Below are 20,203 nucleotides of genomic sequence, written 5' to 3' on the forward strand. Positions count from 1 at the left end.
CACGCCCCAAAAAGAGGCGACCGCGCTGCGCTTTCGACCCTGAGTAGGGAACAGCTCCCGCGGCCGCGCGCCGTTTCCTGCTTGAAGACGATGGAGCGAACAGGAGTGAGTCGGGTGAAACACGAAGATGATGAGGGGAATAGAGCAGCTCTCAGATGAGGAAAGGCTGAGAGCGCTGGGTCTGCTTGGCCTGGAGGAGACCGAGGAGGGACCTCATTAACGCTTATAAATACCTGAAAGGGCGAGTGTCAGGAGGATGGGACCAGTGCCCAGCGACAGGACAAGGGGCAGTGGTCACAAACTACAACACAAGATGCTCAACTTAAACATAAGCAAAAACTTTTTAACTGTGAGGGTACAAGAGCACTGGAACAGGCTGCCCAGAGAGGTTGTGGAGTCTTCATTCAAAACCTGCCTGGATATGTTCTTGTGTGAACTTCAGGTGATCTTGCTCTAGGAGTGGGGGTTAAACAAGGTGATCTTCAGAGGTCACTTCACACTCCTGCCATTCTGTGAAAAATGTTACCAAAATTCAACACGACAACCAGCTGGTTACCACAGTGATGTTTTCTGAAGTGCAGTGAATTCCGCTGCCAGCAGAATTCCAGTTACATTCTTGTCTTTAATGAGAAACTGTGCATTAGTTCCTGTTTTTCACTAAGATGAAGAAAAAAAAACTAAACATGCTGATAATGACCAAAGTCCAACTGTGTAAGCCATTCCTATCGAGCTGCTCCTACAGAACAGCTAATCACCATCTGATAGCAGGGCTGTCGTCATCCCTGCACAAAAGATAATGTAGTTCACGTAATTAGTAAGTGCAAAATCATAAAAACTGCGAAATACTAAGCAATGAAAATTCAGGGGAGACAGAGTTTACAAGGCACACACGGAAAACAGGACTTCAAGATCAGACTGTAGTAAGACAAAGGCAGCAGATCTCATGTCAATAATCAGTGGTTGCACTTTTTTGGGTTTTTTTGGGTGGGTGTTTTTTGGTTTGTTTTTTTTTGTTTGTTTTTATTTTTTTACAGAAGTGACTTCAAGGATCTCTGCTGTAACTCCAGAACCAATCTACCATTCAGGCACGCTTGCTTCTTCCTCATTGATTTCATTCTGTCTTTCACTCCTGTTCTGGCAAGAACAGCACAGAGAACTTTACTCTTCCAAAGCTCAGGCAGTCACCTTCCAGGACTTTCCATGGATTTTTTTTTTGTCTTATCTAGACTTGCCCCAAAAGCCTGTGCTTCTGTCAGCTGAAAAAAAAAGCACGACAACAGAAAGCAGGAGCAAGTAATTCAGTGCAAAATGGTCACTTTCATACAGAATCCACACCAGAGTGATCAGAGTCTGCAAGTGCTGAAAGTTGACCCCCCCTGTTTTCAATCAACCTGTGTGTGAAGCAAGACCAGCATAAAGAAAGATGTTTTTGTTGGTTTTCCTTCCTGAAAGTATCCATAGCTGTAATGTCATCACAGTTGCAGAACTTGCGTTTGCTTTGTGTCCTCCATTAGAATTCTTTCTTGCTTGAAATTTTACACTAATCATAGCTCAGTTAGAAACAATGCTTTATTTTTCCTGTCAAGTTGGGAGCAGTAGGAAAGAATACACAAAACTGATCCATAGGGATAAGAAAAAAAGGTAACAAAATATTTGACATTATTTAGAAAATGGATGATCTATAAAATCTGATGACCCAGGCGGCCTGCCCTAGAACACCACTTCAAGGGGCAAGCACCACGTAGCAGTCTTTTAGGTCCTTGACAGCCGTAGGAGTCCACGGATACGTCTGACAAGAGCTTGAATAAAGGTGTATCTTGACCGAACCTTAGAATACAACCCTTCAATGTCCAGAAGCTTCTTCTGCAGAGACTCACCAAAGCTGTTGCTGGCTTCAGTCTGAAGCTGAAAAAACAGAGATTTGTTGCAGTCAACCACACAAAAAAATCTTTTTCTGAAGTGTCTGCTTATCCATCATCAACTGCCCGTCAACCCTTTTACCGTGATTTATTCTTTGAACCACTTTCAAAACTATGGGGGTTTGTTCTGACTCCCCTAGTAAGTATTACTTGCGTTCTTCCCTTATGTTTCTCTCTCTAAATTACTTTATGGATAGCCTTTCTACAGAGGTTTTTGGGTGACTCAGCCCTTAGATTATCCAAATATTACCACCTTAAAACCTGTCCAAGTTTTAGGAATTAAACACAGTCTTATAGAATTCAGTTTCTTCAGTTACAGTCATACAAAATCTTCCTACTCCTTTAAGGACTGTTTAGGAGTTAGTCCATATGCATAGACAATATTTTTTCATTAATACGTAGGTAAAACAGTCAATGAACAAATGAAGTAAGACCGATGCCTCATCACAGAGCACGCACACAACTGTTCTTGTAATTCTAGATCTTAAAGGTACTTGAAACTGCACAGGTTTTTGAGAACAGGGTTTTTTTCTGCACAAACAAGTGTCAGTAGGATTTATTAATAAAATTTTTTTTTCTGCTACCTCTGCATCAAATCTACACAAATTATTAAATTGCTGTGTAAGCAGAAATCACTTCTTTGCTAGCATTCACACTTCAGTCTCCTCAGTTTGTTACCCTTTTCAATCTCATTTCTGTACAGCCTGGCTGCAGCTGACCTGTAGTAAACAGCTACAAGATGACAGAAAATGGGGAATCGTGCTCTCATATTGGGAATCTTTCAAGCATAACTGAGGTTTTCAGAAAGCTATTATTAAAAAAAATACCTATGGATTGACTGGTTTACAAGAGAAAAATGATTCTTTTGCAAGTCTAGCTCATTTTTCATTTAGTTTTTTCTATTGAGACTTGAAAGTATGTGTGCAGCAGCACAGCTGTCACCTGCTTCATAATACTTTTCAAAGAAATTCTGCAAAATGTCTTTAATTCTATATTAAGTTCTGTCCTGTTGGTGGAAGTTGTTCAGAGGTGGGAAAACTGCAGCCAGACTGCTCCCAATAGCTGTACCAAATGCATTCTGTGCTGCTCAGCACACTGTCACGTCTCACCTGTTCTATATCGTGCTGGCTCACTCGATTCAGTCCACTACTGAAATCCAAGCCAGGCTCTGAACCAAAAGAGTCTAGGGAGAAAATGAGATGCTTAAATTATGTTGGCTGCTCCACACCATCTTTTCCACATTCAGTTATAAAATGCGTTTAAAACACAGTCTTCCAAACTGGCCAGTAAACATGTGCATTCAAAGTTACACTAAATCATCTAAGTAAAAAAAATTTAGAAAAGATATGTTAAGAACCTTCAATAATTTTGATCACACAGCATGCCACTTTAAGCAAAAAACTCCTTCACAGATATCACTTCTTCCTTTCTGACTTCCCTCCATTCCTTTTTTTTTTTTTTCAAACCAAAAGTCAACAACCTTAATCTGATGAATCAATGGTGCCTACAATGCTAAAAATACTTTTAAAACCATCGAGATTAATTTTAGTGCTTAATTTCATCTTAAATTACTATATTGAAATACTTTCCTGTAAATCACCCTGGAGAAGAGAAGGCTCTGGGGAGACCTTATTGTGACCTTCCAGTTCCTGAAGGGGTCTTACAGGAAAGCTGGGAAGGGATTTTTATAAGGGCAGGTAGTGATAGAATGAGGGGGAATGGTTTTAAACTGGAAGAGGGCAGATTTAGACTGGATATTAGGAAGAAATTCCTTATTGTGAGGGTGGTGAGACACTGGCACAGGTTGCCCAGGGAAGCTGTGGATGCCCCCTCCCTGGAAGTGTTCAAGGCCAGGTTGGACAGGGCTTTGGGCAACCTGGGCCGGTGGGAGGTGTCCCTGCCCATGGCAAGGGGGTTAGACTGGATGATCTTTAAGGTCCCTTCCAATCCAAACCATTCGATGATTCAATGAAATTGTTTTGAAACACTGGTCAAAATATATTATTTGAACTTCCCTTGGTTTGAAAAACAGAAATAAAAAAATAGTTAATTTTACTTTCCCATGGAGGTTGTGTGTAACAGACAAAACCTAAAAGTCTGTGACTCAACAATGTTTCTATCGCTAATTCTCCAGCAGAAAATCCAAAGGTATGCCAAATACGTTTAATAAAAGATATTTTGGTTGCAAGTGGAAAAATATTAGTAGCAGCAAATCGGTTGTAAAGTTAACCATTAGAAGTTATTCAAAGGCACTTCGATGTTTGAGAAATTTTACCTTGCAGCCTTCCTTTCTTAAATGACATCCTGGAGGACAGAAGCGAGTCCTGAGAGTCAGTGGGTGTGCAAAGAAGTAGATAGTGTTCCAGATGACGCCAAAGAATGAAGAGACACGTTTCTATAATATCTGGAGACACATTCAAGTGAAGGAATCTAAATTTTGTTTTCTTTAGATTGTACATTTACTATATGGGAGTATTTGTACGCTTTGAAGTGGCTGAAAGATGGTTGAGCTAACATCTGTCACCTCTTCCAGCAGAAGCTTCTCACCCCCACTCCTATGGCTTGGTAGTGGGGCACCCGCAGTCTCCTTACCTGGCTCAGTACAGAGCTGCCTGGGTCATGCCAGCGACTGCTGCTCACCCTGAAGAGGCTTTAAACCAGCACCACGCCATGGCAGAGCATGAGTGCTCATGTGATTTGTAATGGCAGCTCAGTTGCCGAGACAGTGAATTAAAGCTGAGGTTATAAAGCTGGAGATGGCAGTAACATCTTAAATTACAACAGCTTAAATCTGCAGGAGCACATCTTTCCCAAAGGAGGTTTCAGAGGAAAATTCTGATCCGTTGCACACAATTATTCTGTGTGTGACTGGTTATTTCCATAGAACTACTAGTGTTTACGAGATCAGGTTTATGCAAGGTTGACTGTAAGACTGGAAACTCCAGATGCTCCGACAGGCACCTCACAATTGTTTTGCAAAACATTTCTTCCACCACACTTGTATGTATGTGTATGTTTAGTGGGTCTGGATACTGAATTGAAGAGCTGGGCTGTAATAACTCCTCCATAATGTTGCAGAAAGTCCTAGCAGGGTCTCCACAATGGGAATCACTAACTTGAAAATATTTACATTCTAACAGTAGCAGAACAATACCCCCTTTCCTAATTTAATTTTCAGTATTTCAAATTTCCTTTTTGCCAAAAGTGTTTGAAGTGGTCAGAAATCTGGGTAAAAACCCTCTTCCTACTTCTTTGCTTTTCTAGAGCATCTCCTTGAGGGTCATTTCAGTTTTAGAAGGATACAAGAACAGAGGGAAAGCAGCTTGGCTCGGTTGTTTATTAGCTTCACCAGGCGTCGCCTTGCCAAAACGTATTTTTGGGAAGTGGAGATTTTGTCAACCCCAGCTGGCATAACTGACTGACACAGCTGTGATAAGAAAAAGGAAAAACAAAAATATTATAGAAATCCCAGAGCATAAAAAGAAATAAGCAAATAAAGTTACTTATCAATATCTAGAACTTCCTTGTCAGCAACTGTTTCTTCAAAACTCCACTCTCTACTTTGAATTTGCGTAACCTTGCTGATCAAAAAATGGAGAAATTACATGCAAATTACTCAAGCAACTATAAAGAAAATCACAACTTTTACAAAGTTTAGCCCAATATTTTCCCTGAAGGTTTAGTTCACTCATTCTGTGGACCCCTTCATCAGCAGTAGAAAGGAATATGCATAAGAACTGGAACTGTTTATTTATCGAAGATGCTTTGGAATCTCTGTTACAGCTATGTCTAAGTCACAAATACAAAGGTTACAGAGTCAGAAGAACTATTGCCTCTTTTATTTCATCTGGTGGGAGTTGCTCCACATTTTGCAGTTTGTTAACACTCTGACGATGGCTGTCATAGTAACTGAAGAAATCACTAGTGCTCTGCTTCAGCAGGTAGACGATAATGCCCAAGCCAGGCAAACGCCAGTATGGGACCACTGGTGCTTGCGTATCTAGAAAAGATAATGACCAAGTTATGATAAATTAAAAAAAAACAAAAAAAACAAAAAAAACCCAAAAAAACCCCACCCAAACAAAAAATCCCAAACCAAACCAAAATAGAACAAAAAACTCAAGAAATCAGTAAGGTATGCTCTCCATCAATAAAGTAGTAAAAGACATGAAAGCACTGGCAAGTTTCTATTTTATGCTTCTGTGTCAAAAGTAATACAAATGAAAACCTAGGCAACAAGTTCTGTGGTTGCAGCACTAGAAGGCAGTCAGCATAGCACAGTGCTGAGTGTAACACATGATATATAACTGGACCAAAAGACTTACGACTTAAATATTTTAGCCATTCAGCTGCATAATAGCACACTGTAAACTCTTGCATGTGACCTCACGAAGAGTTCCAGTCAGCATCAAAACACATCTTGCACGTCATAAATGAGATCCTAGTTTCACATAATGTTATCTGGCACAGATGTTTAAAAGAAGAAATCCACACCTTCTACTGTCTTGTGCTCTTTATTTACATACACATTTTTTCCCAATCTATGTGTTTCTAAGGCTGCCTTAGGAAGTGATTTAAAAAGGATTTTTTGGTCACATTCATTTTAACTTGGATTAGTTTCCCAATTTGGCTTAGTGCAAGGCTGCACAAGCATGTGTTACATATTTAGAAAATGGGCAGCTGCAGTAGTGGCATAAAGTGACTTAAAGTGTATGTGAAACTACAGTCTCTGGTTCATTATCTTCTACTAGCCCTAACATCACACCATTCAGCCTCATAAAACAGCAAACCAAAACTCTCACCCTGACGAGGCCCATCTCGGTTGGTAGATTCTGATAGGCTAGGAGTAAACAGACAAACAGTGTGCTGGAAACTACGGGCGCTTTGCAACATAAGTGACTCGCAGTACTCCATCACGTTTGCACAGATCTGCCAAAAAAAAAAAAAACAAAAACAAACAACCCGACAGCATGTCAGTTACAGTATCCACAGGCTTTGGAGCATGAAATTTTAAATGGATAAATGTCAATAACGACGTGTTTTGCTCTCTTTTCTCACCAGAATGTGATTATCATCTTTTCTGACCAGTTAGAGCTTCTCTTCTATTTCAAGCCTAGGACTTGCAATCGTGCCTCTTTAACAGACCTGCTAGTTAAAACTGCTGCTCAATTTTAACTTCCCTTTGGCTCTAACGTAGTGTTAGCCATTGCCCTCTATACCCAGCCTTTATTTTGAAAACTTCTGGTCAATTTAAGGCTTCAAAGTTTACAAGTTTGTATCCAAAGCAATAATGGTTGCTAATGCAAATTTAAGTGACCAAATTTTTAAGGTTTGCTTTAAATAGTAATAAAATGAGGGATCCTATACCAAACTAAAAACAGCGTAGAGCATTACCACTGTCATATGATAGTGTGAGAACTACACAAATCTGCACAGCAGGTAGAATGTCACAATTTGAGACAAGGTTCTAGCAGCCTCTTGAGTCCTCACCTGTTGCATGGCCAACTCAATTTCATCCCTCTTGTTCACTCTGTCTCCCTCCGCGTTGTCATCTTGCAGTTTAAACTGCCGTAGTCTGTCTGAGCCACCAAACCGACTTAGAAGTCCTAAGCACTGACGCTGCCATAAGAAATGAACATTTTGATTATCTCTATCAATGAAGTGCATTATTCTTTCCATTTAAATGATATTTATCCCTTAAAGCACAATAGCAAAAGAGCAGTGTGGATAAAACTTATAGCACTTTGTAAATGAAATTTAAATTTTAAAACACAAAGTTTTAACCCACTTTTAATTAATTTAAAAATCAATGGCATCCTAAAACAGTTCCTTGAGAAATGAATGCAATTCAAAAGTTCACAACTTTGTCTTATGTCTCTTCTGGACTATTATACTGACTAGCATCCATCACAGTTTAGGTTTACCCATTCCCACTTAAAACACCATTACCTATATAGAAAAACTACCAAAATCTGGATATGAAGATAAGAAGCTCGACAGAGTGCAAATACCAATTCAGTAGTTTAATTAAAATAAATAACAATCAAGAAATTTGCTTTTAGCTTACATGTGGCACCAAAGTGGCTCAGGTTATATCGGTTTTGTGTGGAATGACAAAAAATATATCAAAGATTAAAGATCTTTTGTTAATTACTTTTGGGGAAGAATAAAACACTTAAATACTTTTATTACGTGATGAAAATAACAGGACAAAGTAGATTGAAGAGTTACAGTAACAGAGGACTGATTCACACAATTTTGCTCAGAGCATCTCAGTTTTCAGATGAACTAATTAAAAATCCGTATAATAAAAACCAAACAAAAACTTGGGAAACCATGGGAATTTCCTGCTGTCGTGATGCAGCAGAATACCAAGCACACCAGCATTACAGCAGTCATTTACAGCTTGCTACTTTGCTTCAGGCTGGTCAGCCTAATGCTTACTATCAAAGTGTCAGACAACACATCCTTCTCTTGCAACCAGAAGAAGTAAATGATAGAGCAGCCCTTTCTACAGATGGTTTTCAGTGAAATATTTCTTTATGAAAGTCCTTGCTCAACAGCAATCCTTAAAAAACATTGCTGGATGCTGAACACTGAGCTGTAAAGAGGTCTGCAATGATACCTTTTGAGCAAGACTTACTCTTTCTTGGCTTTCATTCCGTTTTCTAATGCAGGATTATTTTTAGAAGAGGAGGCAAGAAATAGAATGCTAGCATGTTTGATACTTCAAATTGTTGAGCTTGCAGCAAAAGCAGTAACAAAGTATTTCTGCATTACTTCACATGCTTTGGTATTGACCTCAAATTCTTCTGTTCGACATAAGCCAGGGAGGGAAACGAGGTCCCTGACAACTTTCATGTTGCCAAAAGTTACCTTTTCTATTTGCTTAGTGGGGAAAAAAAGCAAGATAAAAAATGCACCACCAAAAACCACACACCACACAAGCCACCATTCTCACACAAACCACCACCACCTTCCAAGAAAAGCCCTAGACCACCACACATTCTTCCTTATGGTGGAAAACATCTCTTTCATAACTGCTACTTGTCAGAGTACAAAACCAGGAAAAAAACTCCTCTACATACAGAACTCTAGAAGGAAAAGTGTTAAATATACAACTTGATTACCTGAAATCGGCCTATATGTCCTTGCAGCTCCACCTGCATCCCTTCATTAACATCAATGTCCAGCTCACTTAGCAGTCCTGATAAAAGATAGAGCCATTAAATTAACTGATTGGGCCTTTTTGTTTAAAATAAACAGATTTATGCAGCATATACATTTAAATAAAAGCACTGATCAGAAAAGTTTCAGACAAACATACAACTTAGATTTTGTACATTGTTTGAGGAAAATATTCAGCTATGAATGCAGCTACTAGGCGATGCATGACAGCATGTAGCTTACTGCTTTGAGTAATTAAAAGGCAGGGGGGAGGAGGGGAGGGTAGCATGAAAATTGCAGCTGTTGTGCAAAGCTCAGTATACTGTAAGCAAAGAAAGTTTTGGGCTCCACCTACAGCTCTGCACTCCTTTCTATTGTAGTCAGACATCTCTCCAGATCAAAGAAAGCCATTAAATCAAAATAGAGATGTTATTTTGAAATGGTAAACAAGTCTTCTAGCATGCAGAAGAAATCACTATATCCATCACAATAATTATTACTCCTCTGTGAAGATAAGTCACCCAAGAGAAATGTCAGTATGGTAATCCACAGTGCTTCTCCCTGGAACTTCTCATTTTTAAATAAATAAAACCGGAGAAGAGATTAACAAAGATACAAGCATGCAAACAATTTTTTGTCTTCATTTTCTCAGTCACAGAATTTGCTGAATGAAAATTTCTTTTGAAGACCCCACATGCACTTTGAACACTACTATTTGCAAGTCATCTCAAAGACAAAAAGTACTTACTGTCAGGTGACATAATGAAAAGAAAGTGGGACATCAAATACATACTGATGAGGCCGCTATGTCCACTGCGAATCTACCGTACTTACTTCAACATCAATGATTTAACATTTGTTTTCCCAGAGCTCTACATGTAAAGGAAATTCTGTATTGTAGTAGATATCCCCTTAGATGTCTTACTATTTCTTCATAGAAAACAAAGCCTGATATTCATGCAGATGGGGCTAAAAGACTTCAAAACTGCGGTTCCTACCAGGCAAAGCTGCCTTGCTGATTATCCCTGTCAGGGAGGCCAGCTCCTGGAGAGATCCAACACTAACATCTTGACACCTCAGGATTGCCTGGATAGTATCTGAATGGGAAATTAGAAACTGCAAAACCTGTACCACAAGAAGAAAAGAGAAAATACGAATTACTCAGAATTTAGCAGTGAACAGAGAAGCAGCAATGCTTTTGGAGAATTTTAAAGTGATTTCACATACCAGTGAGGATGGGATTTTTAAAAAAAAAATTACTGTCAGAGCAAAAGGACACATAATTTCTTTGAATGAGCAATAGCAGTGATACTTTAACATTTCTTGGAATTTACCTGTCCTGCTGCTTGCAGGTGTTGTGCCATGCTGGATGTGAGGATCACTTGGCACAGTTGAAGAGCTGGAAGAAGAATCTGGCGATAACGTTCCACTGGAGCTGGAATGAAGACTGGGGGATCTCTCATTCCATACATTCTTAAGAGGTTTAAAAAGAAGAAAGAAAAGAAAAAAAAAAAAAGATAAAACAGTGCAAGAAAAGTGAAGCCCACTAGCAAGGCAGAGCCTCAGCCTACAGTCACCCTCAAGAACCTGCAGACATTCATATTTCAATAATAGGTCTGTACTTGAACTGAGTTTATACTTGAAAAGCAACTAAGTTATGATACACAGCTACTGAAGTTTACCCATAAAGCTGCTGCCAGACATTTTCTCTAAGTAGAGAAAATTACTTTTTTTTACTATACTACATTAAATCAGATTAGTTTGTTGAAGAAATATGACATCTGTTTTCTTTACTAATAAAATTAAATATTCATGGGTATTTTAGGAAGAGGTGTGCTTCAGTCTAAAGAAACCGATAAATACAGTCCTCTACAAATGTCCTGTAGATTTCATACAATCTTACACATCCCATTGGCACTTTTAAAGAGACTACTTGTTTAAGTCTTAGGTTTTTCCCAAGTGTTTGAATCCCCAGTGTTTTAAAATCAGCTGGGCAACCAAGACTTACCCCTGATGGTCTGTTTCAGGTCGCATGTCATACACTTGACACTGTGCCAGCCTCACGATCACTCCAGACCGTAACAGCTCTAATGCCCCTTGCGGGCTTTTAGCCACTCGAGTGAGGAATGCCTTGAGAAGAGCAGAGAAGGATAAGTATTGGAGATGCACAATGAGACTTATCACAACTATTTTCTGTCTTGATTTTTGCATAATTTCAAATATTATAATTTCAGTAAAATATCTCTGAATACAATCAACATGAAGCATAATCAAACAACTTTCATTAAAAAAACCCAAACCAGAAAAAAAAAAAAAAAATCAAATTGAAACCCAACCACCAGACAACAAAAATAATTTCTGAAGTACTGTTACCATTTTGGACTCGTAGGTGTACAGTGCTTTAAGTAGAGGGGGCTGAGGTGTGAGCAAGCTCTGAAGAGTCAGATCATCATCTGCTAGGCTATCCACAAGCACCTTCAGGTAGCCACTGTTAGAGAGATACAGCAGCCACTGCTGCTGCTTGTCTACTGAAACAATACGATCAAGCAAAGCCAATGCCAGCATCTGGGATGGGGGAAGAAAAGAAAAAACCCAGTAATAAGAAAAATCAAAATTCAATCTGTGAGATCAATGAGATTTTTAACAAATACATAGAAATACAAATGCTAAGCAGTTGCTTCTAACAGCTTCTTAAAAGCAGGATGCATTTCTGCACTACAGTTGCAATCCTTTACGTGAAGAATATTTTATGATTTCTTGATATTTTAGTATAGTCTAAGCCAGTTACCTTTTCTCTTATTTTCTTTAGCAAAGTATTAGATATTGTTGACCAATAACTATGCCAAAATATTTTCATGAAGTATTGCTACAAGCACTATTACTATTTAAAATCAGTTTGCATTCCAACTAGATTCCTGTCTTCTGAAGTTATTATCAGAAATTATTTCTTCCAGAAGTCACCAAATATTCTCAAAGTGAGAAAATAAACCAGTAAATCCATGATTTAAAAATACTAACAAATAAATGCCACAGCAGGTCTTGCCTACAATATTTTGCAGCAGTGCTTGCTACCCTTATTTTTAAACAATAGGACAGAGTTTGAGGGAAAAAATAATAATACGCATGTATGCCCTTACTTTCAACAGCTGAAGGGTGAGTGGGAGGAGAGAAATGTGAAAGAGATTAATTATCTACAAAAAATGTTCTCGTTTGACCTCCTGACATTTCCCCTCTCTGCACAGTAGTAAAATGTTCTTTAAAACAAACACAACAGCAATTGTAAAGAAACAGCTTTATTTACCCGGCCTATCTCATGACCATCACAAGCATCACGACAGACAACCTCCATGAGAGCTGCCCCGTAACTCTCAATAATTGCCATGTTTTCTCGTTGCAATTTACTAAATGCATCTTCAGGAGCTGTCAGCCGTTCCCACATTGTTTTTTTAGCTGCAAAAAGCAAGTAAAACAAGTGAAAAATGCAAAGAAGATGGGCAGCTTAGAATTAGTTTAGCTACAGTACACCCCAGGCTACGTCCTTCAGGCCACTCTCTACCTCACAACAGAAATGCCCAAAAAAATGGATTTTTGAATGAAGTGCAAATGCTTTCCTACAAATTCATTCTTTCCTGAATATCACACATAGGCCAGCCAGCACAAACAAAAAAAGTATGTGCCTGTACACATACACATCCATGCAGATTTATATTTTACATTACATTAATTGAATCTGAATAATTTTAAGCAGATTATTAGGCCCAAGAACTTTCACTGGGACCAAAACATTCTGTTTTGAAGGGAAGTAAAAAGGTGACTCGAGTGGGAAAGGGCTGAATCCAAAGCCAGCAATGAACTATGACGAGGTCATAACAAATTCAAAGGTATTTTTACTACTGTAGCTCAAAATGCTGATCAAGCAATAGCAGTAAGAGTCTGCATGCACAGAGACAAGCCCCAAGGTTGTTTTTCAATCCCTGTCAAAGCTCTGAGATGAAACAGTGATTAGAAACACTGAAAAATCAAGTATTTAATCTATTAACAGAGAGAATGTGAAATTCACCATAAGGTCTCTGGTTAAGCAGCAACCCTGGCTGGCTTATTTTATGCCTATTTTTTGGGGGCAGGAGTGATGCTTGTTTGTTTGTTTGTTTCCTCCTTAGAGGTCTTCAGCTAAAGGAAGAGAAAGAATATTTTAAAAAAATCTTTGGGTTGTTTTTTCTTTAAACAGGATCACTGTGGTATGAGTGTATATATAGATGTGGAGGCAGTACATTTCTACAGCTGTAACTGTTCTCAAGTAGGTCCAAGTAATTAATATTTATAGCTTTAAATGGACACAAATGAAATATCTTCTTTAGTGCCAGAAGTTGAATATCCTCACCCAGAACAACACATTTTGAATGCACACGTAGCTAGACTGGTCAGAATAGAGGATGATTTACATCATTTAGCATAAGCAACTAATTTCAGGGGCTCTTGGAGTTAAGATAGTTTCTATCTACATAATCTATTTCCAGAAGATAACTCAGCATGCAGAAACTGTACCATTCAGGTTTAAATAGGAGGTTTTTTTGTTCTTTTCCATAATACAATTGGATCATACCTGCTTCTAAAGTGTCTGGTTCATCTGGTCTCTGGGCAATCTGCAAATAATAAAGCAGTGATCCATAAAGGTGCGTTCTCACTCTCTGGAAGCCACCACCTGTTCACAAGAAACATTCATAATGAAAACCAAATAGATGTAAATTCTGTAACATCGTCTTCCATTGGCACTTAATTTAACTTTCTTATGGCAATACTGGCAGAAATAAATAAACCAAATAGATTTCTTAAGTCAGAGTTCTATCATTCACATAAAAGTGTATTTGTGAATAAATTCAGCAAGTTTATGCTGCTCCTAAAAAGTGGCAATATTTACACATCTCTCTTTGACTTGTTTTTCAGATTAAAAAATAGTATGCCTATATTTTTTTGTTTTGTAGATCTAAGTTATGTTACTAACATTTAATCATGTAAGATCCACCTAATTCACTGCAATAAAAGTCCTCACTGCAGTAACAGGAAGCATCTTTCTACTCGTGGCACTTGGAAATCCCACACATGCACTGCAAAGGTCAACACACCTGTTTTCAAAATGAAATCCAGCAGCTTTTTTAAGATGATGTGGAGGGAGGAGTCACCAATGGAAGCAAAACCCATGCATATGCTCTCAGAGCCAGGTGATGAGGTAAAAGAACCATCCAGCATCAAGACATATTGGGACCGTCCTGTCATAGGGAGTGCAAGTGGTTGTTTCTGCTCGGTTTTCACAGACTGGCTCAGGTGGGCAGTCAGGGTAAACACAGCCCCTGCCACCACTGGCATCAACTCCTGAGCTGCATCATCATCCAGGATCTTAATACAGAAGAAGGAGGAAAAAAAAAATAGAAAAGTGTCTGATTTCATGAGCTATTAAAGCAATTAATTTAGCCTCTCACAGCTATTACATTTATGTATGCATAATGATTTTGTTAACATGGCATTATTTAAAACAAATCTAAATAAGTAGCATCAGAAACCTGTACAGAAAGATGAGTTGACCACAATTTAATTGAGAAGACCATTAGCCTTCCTTTTTATTTACACAGAGCACAGGCAGGATAATAATTAAAATTTGGATGGGGAAAAGGGAGGGAACATGCTGACATCTGAGTTGCTTTACTAGTAAAATAGCTAAACCTAAGCTAGGGGAAGAACAACGGACATACTCTTGGCTTTACAGCTACTTAAGAAAACTATTTCCATTAAAATATGAAGATACAGTTTAGAAAACTCAAAAGGATGAGCATCAAAGGAGCATTTAAGACAATGTGGAGAAACACTAATGAGAACTCAGCATTTACTATTTTAGTTTATTTCATCACTTAAAAGGCAAACCATGTCTCTATTACTGACACTCAAGCTTTTCTTTTAAGCAATACAGCTGTTGAATACAAGAGAGCAATTATTTTCAAAAGAAAATATTGATCTTTGTTTTCTCAAAGTCTTCACTAAAAGTCAAGTACTTAAAAAAATGAAGGTATGAAATTTCTGCTCTGTAAAGATTTTAGAAAAGAAAAATTCCTTTGACTAGCAAAGGCCTCCCTTGTTTCCTGGTTTTTGAAATTTTATTCACATAAAGAACAAAACCAGCATTCAACTGAAAGAGTTTTTAGGTAACTCCTACAGAAAAAATAATGGAAATAACAACAAAAAATTCCAAAATATTACATTCTGATGGAAACAAACAACTTGTCAAAACACAACTTGTCTCAAAACACAACCTGTCTAATCAGGAGGAGAACTACAAACAGCATAACTCTCACAATAAAGAAAACAAAATGCCCTAGCAGCCTAAACAATACAAGGATCCGTCATTAAATTTTGTCTTTGAGAATAGCTGGGTCAGTATTAACTGCCTAGTCTGTCTCAAAAATTACTACTATAATAATTCAACAGTAAACTACCTAGACTTTTAAATATTTTAAATATTTTAAGATAAAACAAACTCTCATTTCCAAAAGCCCTTTAATTGTAAAATCTCTCCTTTTTTCTACCCTGAGCTCAATTCCACTCATCTTTCAAAAGCAGCAGCAGTGAGTCATCTAAATGCAGCAAATCAGAAACTGCAGTACTGTTTGCCTTCATCCCTTCCCTGAGTCCTTCTATGTTTCTCATCAAAATGGGCAGTTTCCCTCTCACACATCCTTTCCAGACTACCACCATACTGGATTATACTGAAATGTCTGAAATTTGTCAATACATGGTCCATAGTTCAACAGTAGCTATGCAAGAATATAGAGTATCCCCTCTGTCCAGAGTGCATTCAACTTCAGCATAGTAGCAATCAGAAAACTAAAAATAATACTAAAGGCAGACAATTTGGGGGGAGGGGGGCAGGGGGGATGTTACAATCAAAAATACTACTTGAAGAGTAGTTTCTCTTTCACGTAAACAGATACAGCAACAGAGTTCAAGGAGAGAGTTGTTTTCCAGTAGAGCATTACCTTGTCATGCACATCCTGCAATAAATCGCGGATAATCAGTTGTCTGTCCTCAGCCTGTATGAGATCCTGGGGGCAGGCAGTGAGTATAATTTCCACCAGCTGTCTCCAGGACTCTAACGCATGCTTCTTAGCATGGAGGCACTGCAGCAGCTTGTTCCGCTTCACTACATACTGCAGGATAGTGTTGATTTCCTGAAAACCCACAACAAAGAACTTGAGTTATAATATGCTAAAAGAAGTTAATGCCAAAGACAGATTTCAAGATGACAATTTTATCTGTTAGTAATAGTAAAAAAAAAAAAGAAAGGGTAAGCCTTCAGCTTATCAGAAACAAGCTGCTAATAATCACTTATTACACAAGATAGACCAATCCATTTGAGCTGTTTTTCATAAGGCCTTTCCATCATTTCAAGCTCATAGCAAAACGAAAAAATAAACAGAAAAATTTAACCAGGGAAATTATTTTCTAACATACACTTCAAAATCAAAACAAAACCAACTATGAAAAATCTGTCTGTGCATTTTCTTCCCATTTTAGTCTGAGTCATTTTTCCTTCATCCTTCATCTTTCAAATCCACTTAGCCAATTTCAACTAAATTTAAGAGATGCCAGGAACCTCAGAAAATAATTAAGCCCCAAGTTCACTGAAACTATAGCTGTGTAGAGGAAAGGAGAAATAAATTGGCATCCCTTATGAAGGAAAGGCAAGATTAATTTGGCTGCTACACATTGTACTTGTCACTAGCCCATCTTGACATCAGTGTGTAATGCTTTCTGTTCAGTGGGGCGGGAGCTGCAATTATTACCAGTAAATGGGGAAAGAAAAGGTTCAAGAAAAAAGAAAACAGACTCCAGGTCTGCTGTTTGAAGAACAGTATGTTAAGAAGTAGTTTATCTTAGCAAATTTTAGTCTTGTCCGTCCCCCCCAATCAGGAATTACTAACTCAAAGTTAAGACTCAAATCCACAAGCTTTCATAGTAAAGCTTACTGCTTGACAATATATGAAATCCACCAAGAGCAACAACAAACAGTAGTTTACTTTTTCTGTACTTACCTCCATAAGTAAGGGTCTCTGGCCTATTGCTGCCATCCCTTGAAGTGCATTGACTTCTGCAACTAGAACTCTGTGAAGGTGCTGAAAATAAAAGTCAATAAAGAAACTTTAAGGACAAGGAAGATGTATTTGTCCCTCCTAAAAGTATTTAGGAGATGGCTACATAATGACAGATGCAATTGAAGGATTAAGATTCAAATAAGTTTTGTTATATTTTTAGGTTTCTCCCATACTTCATTCTTTATAACTGCAGTACTTTTAGCTGTCTCCCTGCTCTTCTCATTTTTCCACTCATTCATTTCCTTCTGGTCCTAAGTAGTTCTGTTCTTTCACAAGCTATTCTAACACATTGTGCTACCTTTCCTTCTCCACTATAGTCCTCTTGCACAGAGGGAAGGGTTTGTGTCCTCATAAGTCTAAAATACATTTTACAATACAGAATAGCTGGATCCTGTGACCATAAAGATGACTTTCACATTACATTCTGCTCCTGCTTTGTCCCTTGTCTCTCAGATCACAAATTTTTCAGGACTGTTTATCACACACTTGTCAAGAACTCCTCACAATGTGGCACTATCTTAACTACAGCCTGTAAGAATTACTGCAATGCACAACCATGTTCTGTACATAATTGTGTGTGCATATGTAGTACTACATAGTTACGTATAGGAGATGTCATATCTGCAATATCCCTTGGGCATTCCAAGATGTGAAAAACATTAAAATAGAATATATCTCCTGAAAGTGTCTTAAACTGATTAATCTGTCTACTGCAAATGAGAAATCAGTGCGTGCAATGCAGAAGAAATAAACTAATGCAAATAGTTTGCATAAATCATGCACATATCTGAAACAGCTATATTTTTAAATGTGAAAGCAAGTTTCAAAGTATTATTAATACACTCATCATTTTGATTAATATCAAGATATAAAAAGCAGATGCAACTTGAGAACACAGATCACTGCACACCTTGACGTTGCAGACCACTTGTCCCCGTGCATTCTTGTGCTCACAATTAGCAATGACTTGCTCAATCTGAACCCGGTCAAAAAAGTTCAGTTGTAAAGGCTCCGGAATGTCCTGACTGAAGTGAATCGAATCCAGGATACTTAAGATCTTCCTGCGCACTGGAAATGTAAATCAATTCAAACTGTATTAAGAAATACCAAGAGGAAAATAAAAAGATTTTACAATAGGAGCCTAACTTACCTTTGTAAATCCAAATCTTAATGTGTAAAGTTTCAAAAGCAAATATTAAATCTTCAAAAAGTGCTATCTATTTACATAAGGGGCTTATAAACATTTCCTAAAGCCTTAAGTTCTCAATTTCTGTTATACTGTATTGTTCTCCTGTTATATATTCATGTAAACCCATATTTACAAACACAGGATTTTAATTTTTTTCTCCTAAATAAAAGCAGGCTGGTTTTCAATGAGAACCATGCAGTCTTCTGTTGAAACTTATAAACACTGTAAGGAATATGAAGTTATTTATTTGGGTTTTATATTCTTTGTCATGAAAATACAAATATATTTAGCCTTAGCAACAGTCTTGCTGTTTTTACTGTCAGCAGTAAGTTTATAGTCTGCCATCCTCCCATTCTGCCCTCCCATAGACAATTAAATATATATTCTTCTAACCTCTGTTCCAGTCCAGTAATTTCCACTCCAACCATCTACATCAAGGTTCTAAAACTAATTTTTTCCCCCACACTAATAAAATAACTGTTCTATGTACTGCTGCTGTTTAGAAAGTTTACTACTTTCTTTTTCAAAGTGTCCTTTCTAAAGGCAGCCCTCTCCTCATTCAGGACTAGAAAAACTTTACTAAGTAATAATCAACAGCCATAATGCTTACCTTTGGAAGCAGTATCAAAGTGGAGAAACCCACTGACTGAGCGACTCTCATCTTCCATCCCTCCTTCACCATCAGCTGAAGGTAATGAAAAATAATAAATAAATTTTAAAAACACTGAAGTGAAAAATACCACCTTCTTTATTAATACTGAGAAAAACAGAAAGCACAAACTGAAAAACCTTCCACATGAAAGTCTTCTAATACAAATACAGCCTTGGCTGTTAATACAATGAAGACAATACTTATCTCACAGAAGCTAGCCAATTATCAAAGGCAGATTAGGCAGTACTAGAAATGCCTAAAGAAACACCCTATCCTCCATTATGAATAATGTGGTTGCATGAACACTAAAATGGTAGAGTATCTGGGCAGTTTCCCATACTCAGCTCTCCAACAAGGATGAAGAGAGTGTTCATACCTATAAAAGTGAGGGAAACCACCACACTGCTGCAACCCATTATGAGATCTTCCAATTATTTTGTTTATTTTCTTCATGTAAAGAGTTTTATTGCCACCTATTTCTATTTCTCTTTATTCACTGTTCTGAAACTCTGAAATCTTGCCTTTTTATTTAACAGTGCATTTTACATAACATTGACATGAAAAAACATTTGCGTGACGCCATAATGTCAAAAGCCAAATTGACCTATAGCTACTGTCTTTTGTGACAGAGTTGAAAATGTGTGATAGACAGAAATTAAGACTGAGAAAACTTTGTTTAAAACTGTTTACCAAGACAGAACCTCCATCTTCTCTACACAGTAACAACTCTGGATAACATCCCAAAATAAGTTTTTATGGGGTTTTTTTGTTTGTTTGTTGTTTTTTTTATTCCCCTCTCTTACCCTACAAACTATGTTTATTTTTTGTATCAGCGTATACAGTGAGATGTTTCAAAAACGAAACACAAAGCAGCAATGAACAAAAAGATGCCCTGATTTCTTTAACTTTGGAGTCTACAACCATCATCTTTCTTCCTATCTCCAGAGCTGGTATCACAAGTGAACTGTCAACAAGCTTACCGAAAAAAAGAATGCAAATGAAGTCTCTCATACTTCCATTTATTCAAGCTTGTTTACCCTTACAATAGATTCCCCTTACCCAAGTATGGTTTTACAGGCATGTCATCAAGCAGCAGATGCAGCAGTCTCTGTGTGTGGGAGCGCTGGCGGTTCAG

General features: G+C 37.8%; 1 protein-coding gene across 1 annotated transcript in view; it reads right to left on the reverse strand.

The window, feature by feature from the left end:
• Positions 1-1,564: 1,564 nt before the first annotated feature.
• NUP205 (nucleoporin 205kDa) overlaps positions 1,565-20,203 on the reverse strand; it is a gene marked incomplete at its 5' end in the record, with an annotated part of 43,482 nt that continues 24,843 nt past the window's right edge. Inside the window, 20 exon segments of the mRNA XM_010187504.1 lie at positions 1,565-1,905; positions 3,029-3,102; positions 4,195-4,323; positions 5,223-5,346; positions 5,753-5,919; positions 6,722-6,848; positions 7,410-7,538; positions 9,050-9,126; positions 10,085-10,211; positions 10,421-10,559; positions 11,095-11,216; positions 11,460-11,651; positions 12,388-12,536; positions 13,690-13,788; positions 14,210-14,480; positions 16,112-16,303; positions 17,168-17,248; positions 18,138-18,295; positions 19,027-19,101; positions 20,128-20,203. The exon segment at positions 20,128-20,203 is cut by the window's right edge and continues 18 nt beyond it. Of these exon segments, the coding sequence (XP_010185806.1) occupies positions 1,753-1,905; positions 3,029-3,102; positions 4,195-4,323; positions 5,223-5,346; positions 5,753-5,919; positions 6,722-6,848; positions 7,410-7,538; positions 9,050-9,126; positions 10,085-10,211; positions 10,421-10,559; positions 11,095-11,216; positions 11,460-11,651; positions 12,388-12,536; positions 13,690-13,788; positions 14,210-14,480; positions 16,112-16,303; positions 17,168-17,248; positions 18,138-18,295; positions 19,027-19,101; positions 20,128-20,203 (2,661 nt within the window).

This window comes from Mesitornis unicolor, unplaced genomic scaffold (assembly GCF_000695765.1).
Source record: "Mesitornis unicolor isolate BGI_N332 unplaced genomic scaffold, ASM69576v1 scaffold42410, whole genome shotgun sequence".
Taxonomy (NCBI): Eukaryota; Metazoa; Chordata; class Aves; order Mesitornithiformes; family Mesitornithidae; genus Mesitornis; species Mesitornis unicolor.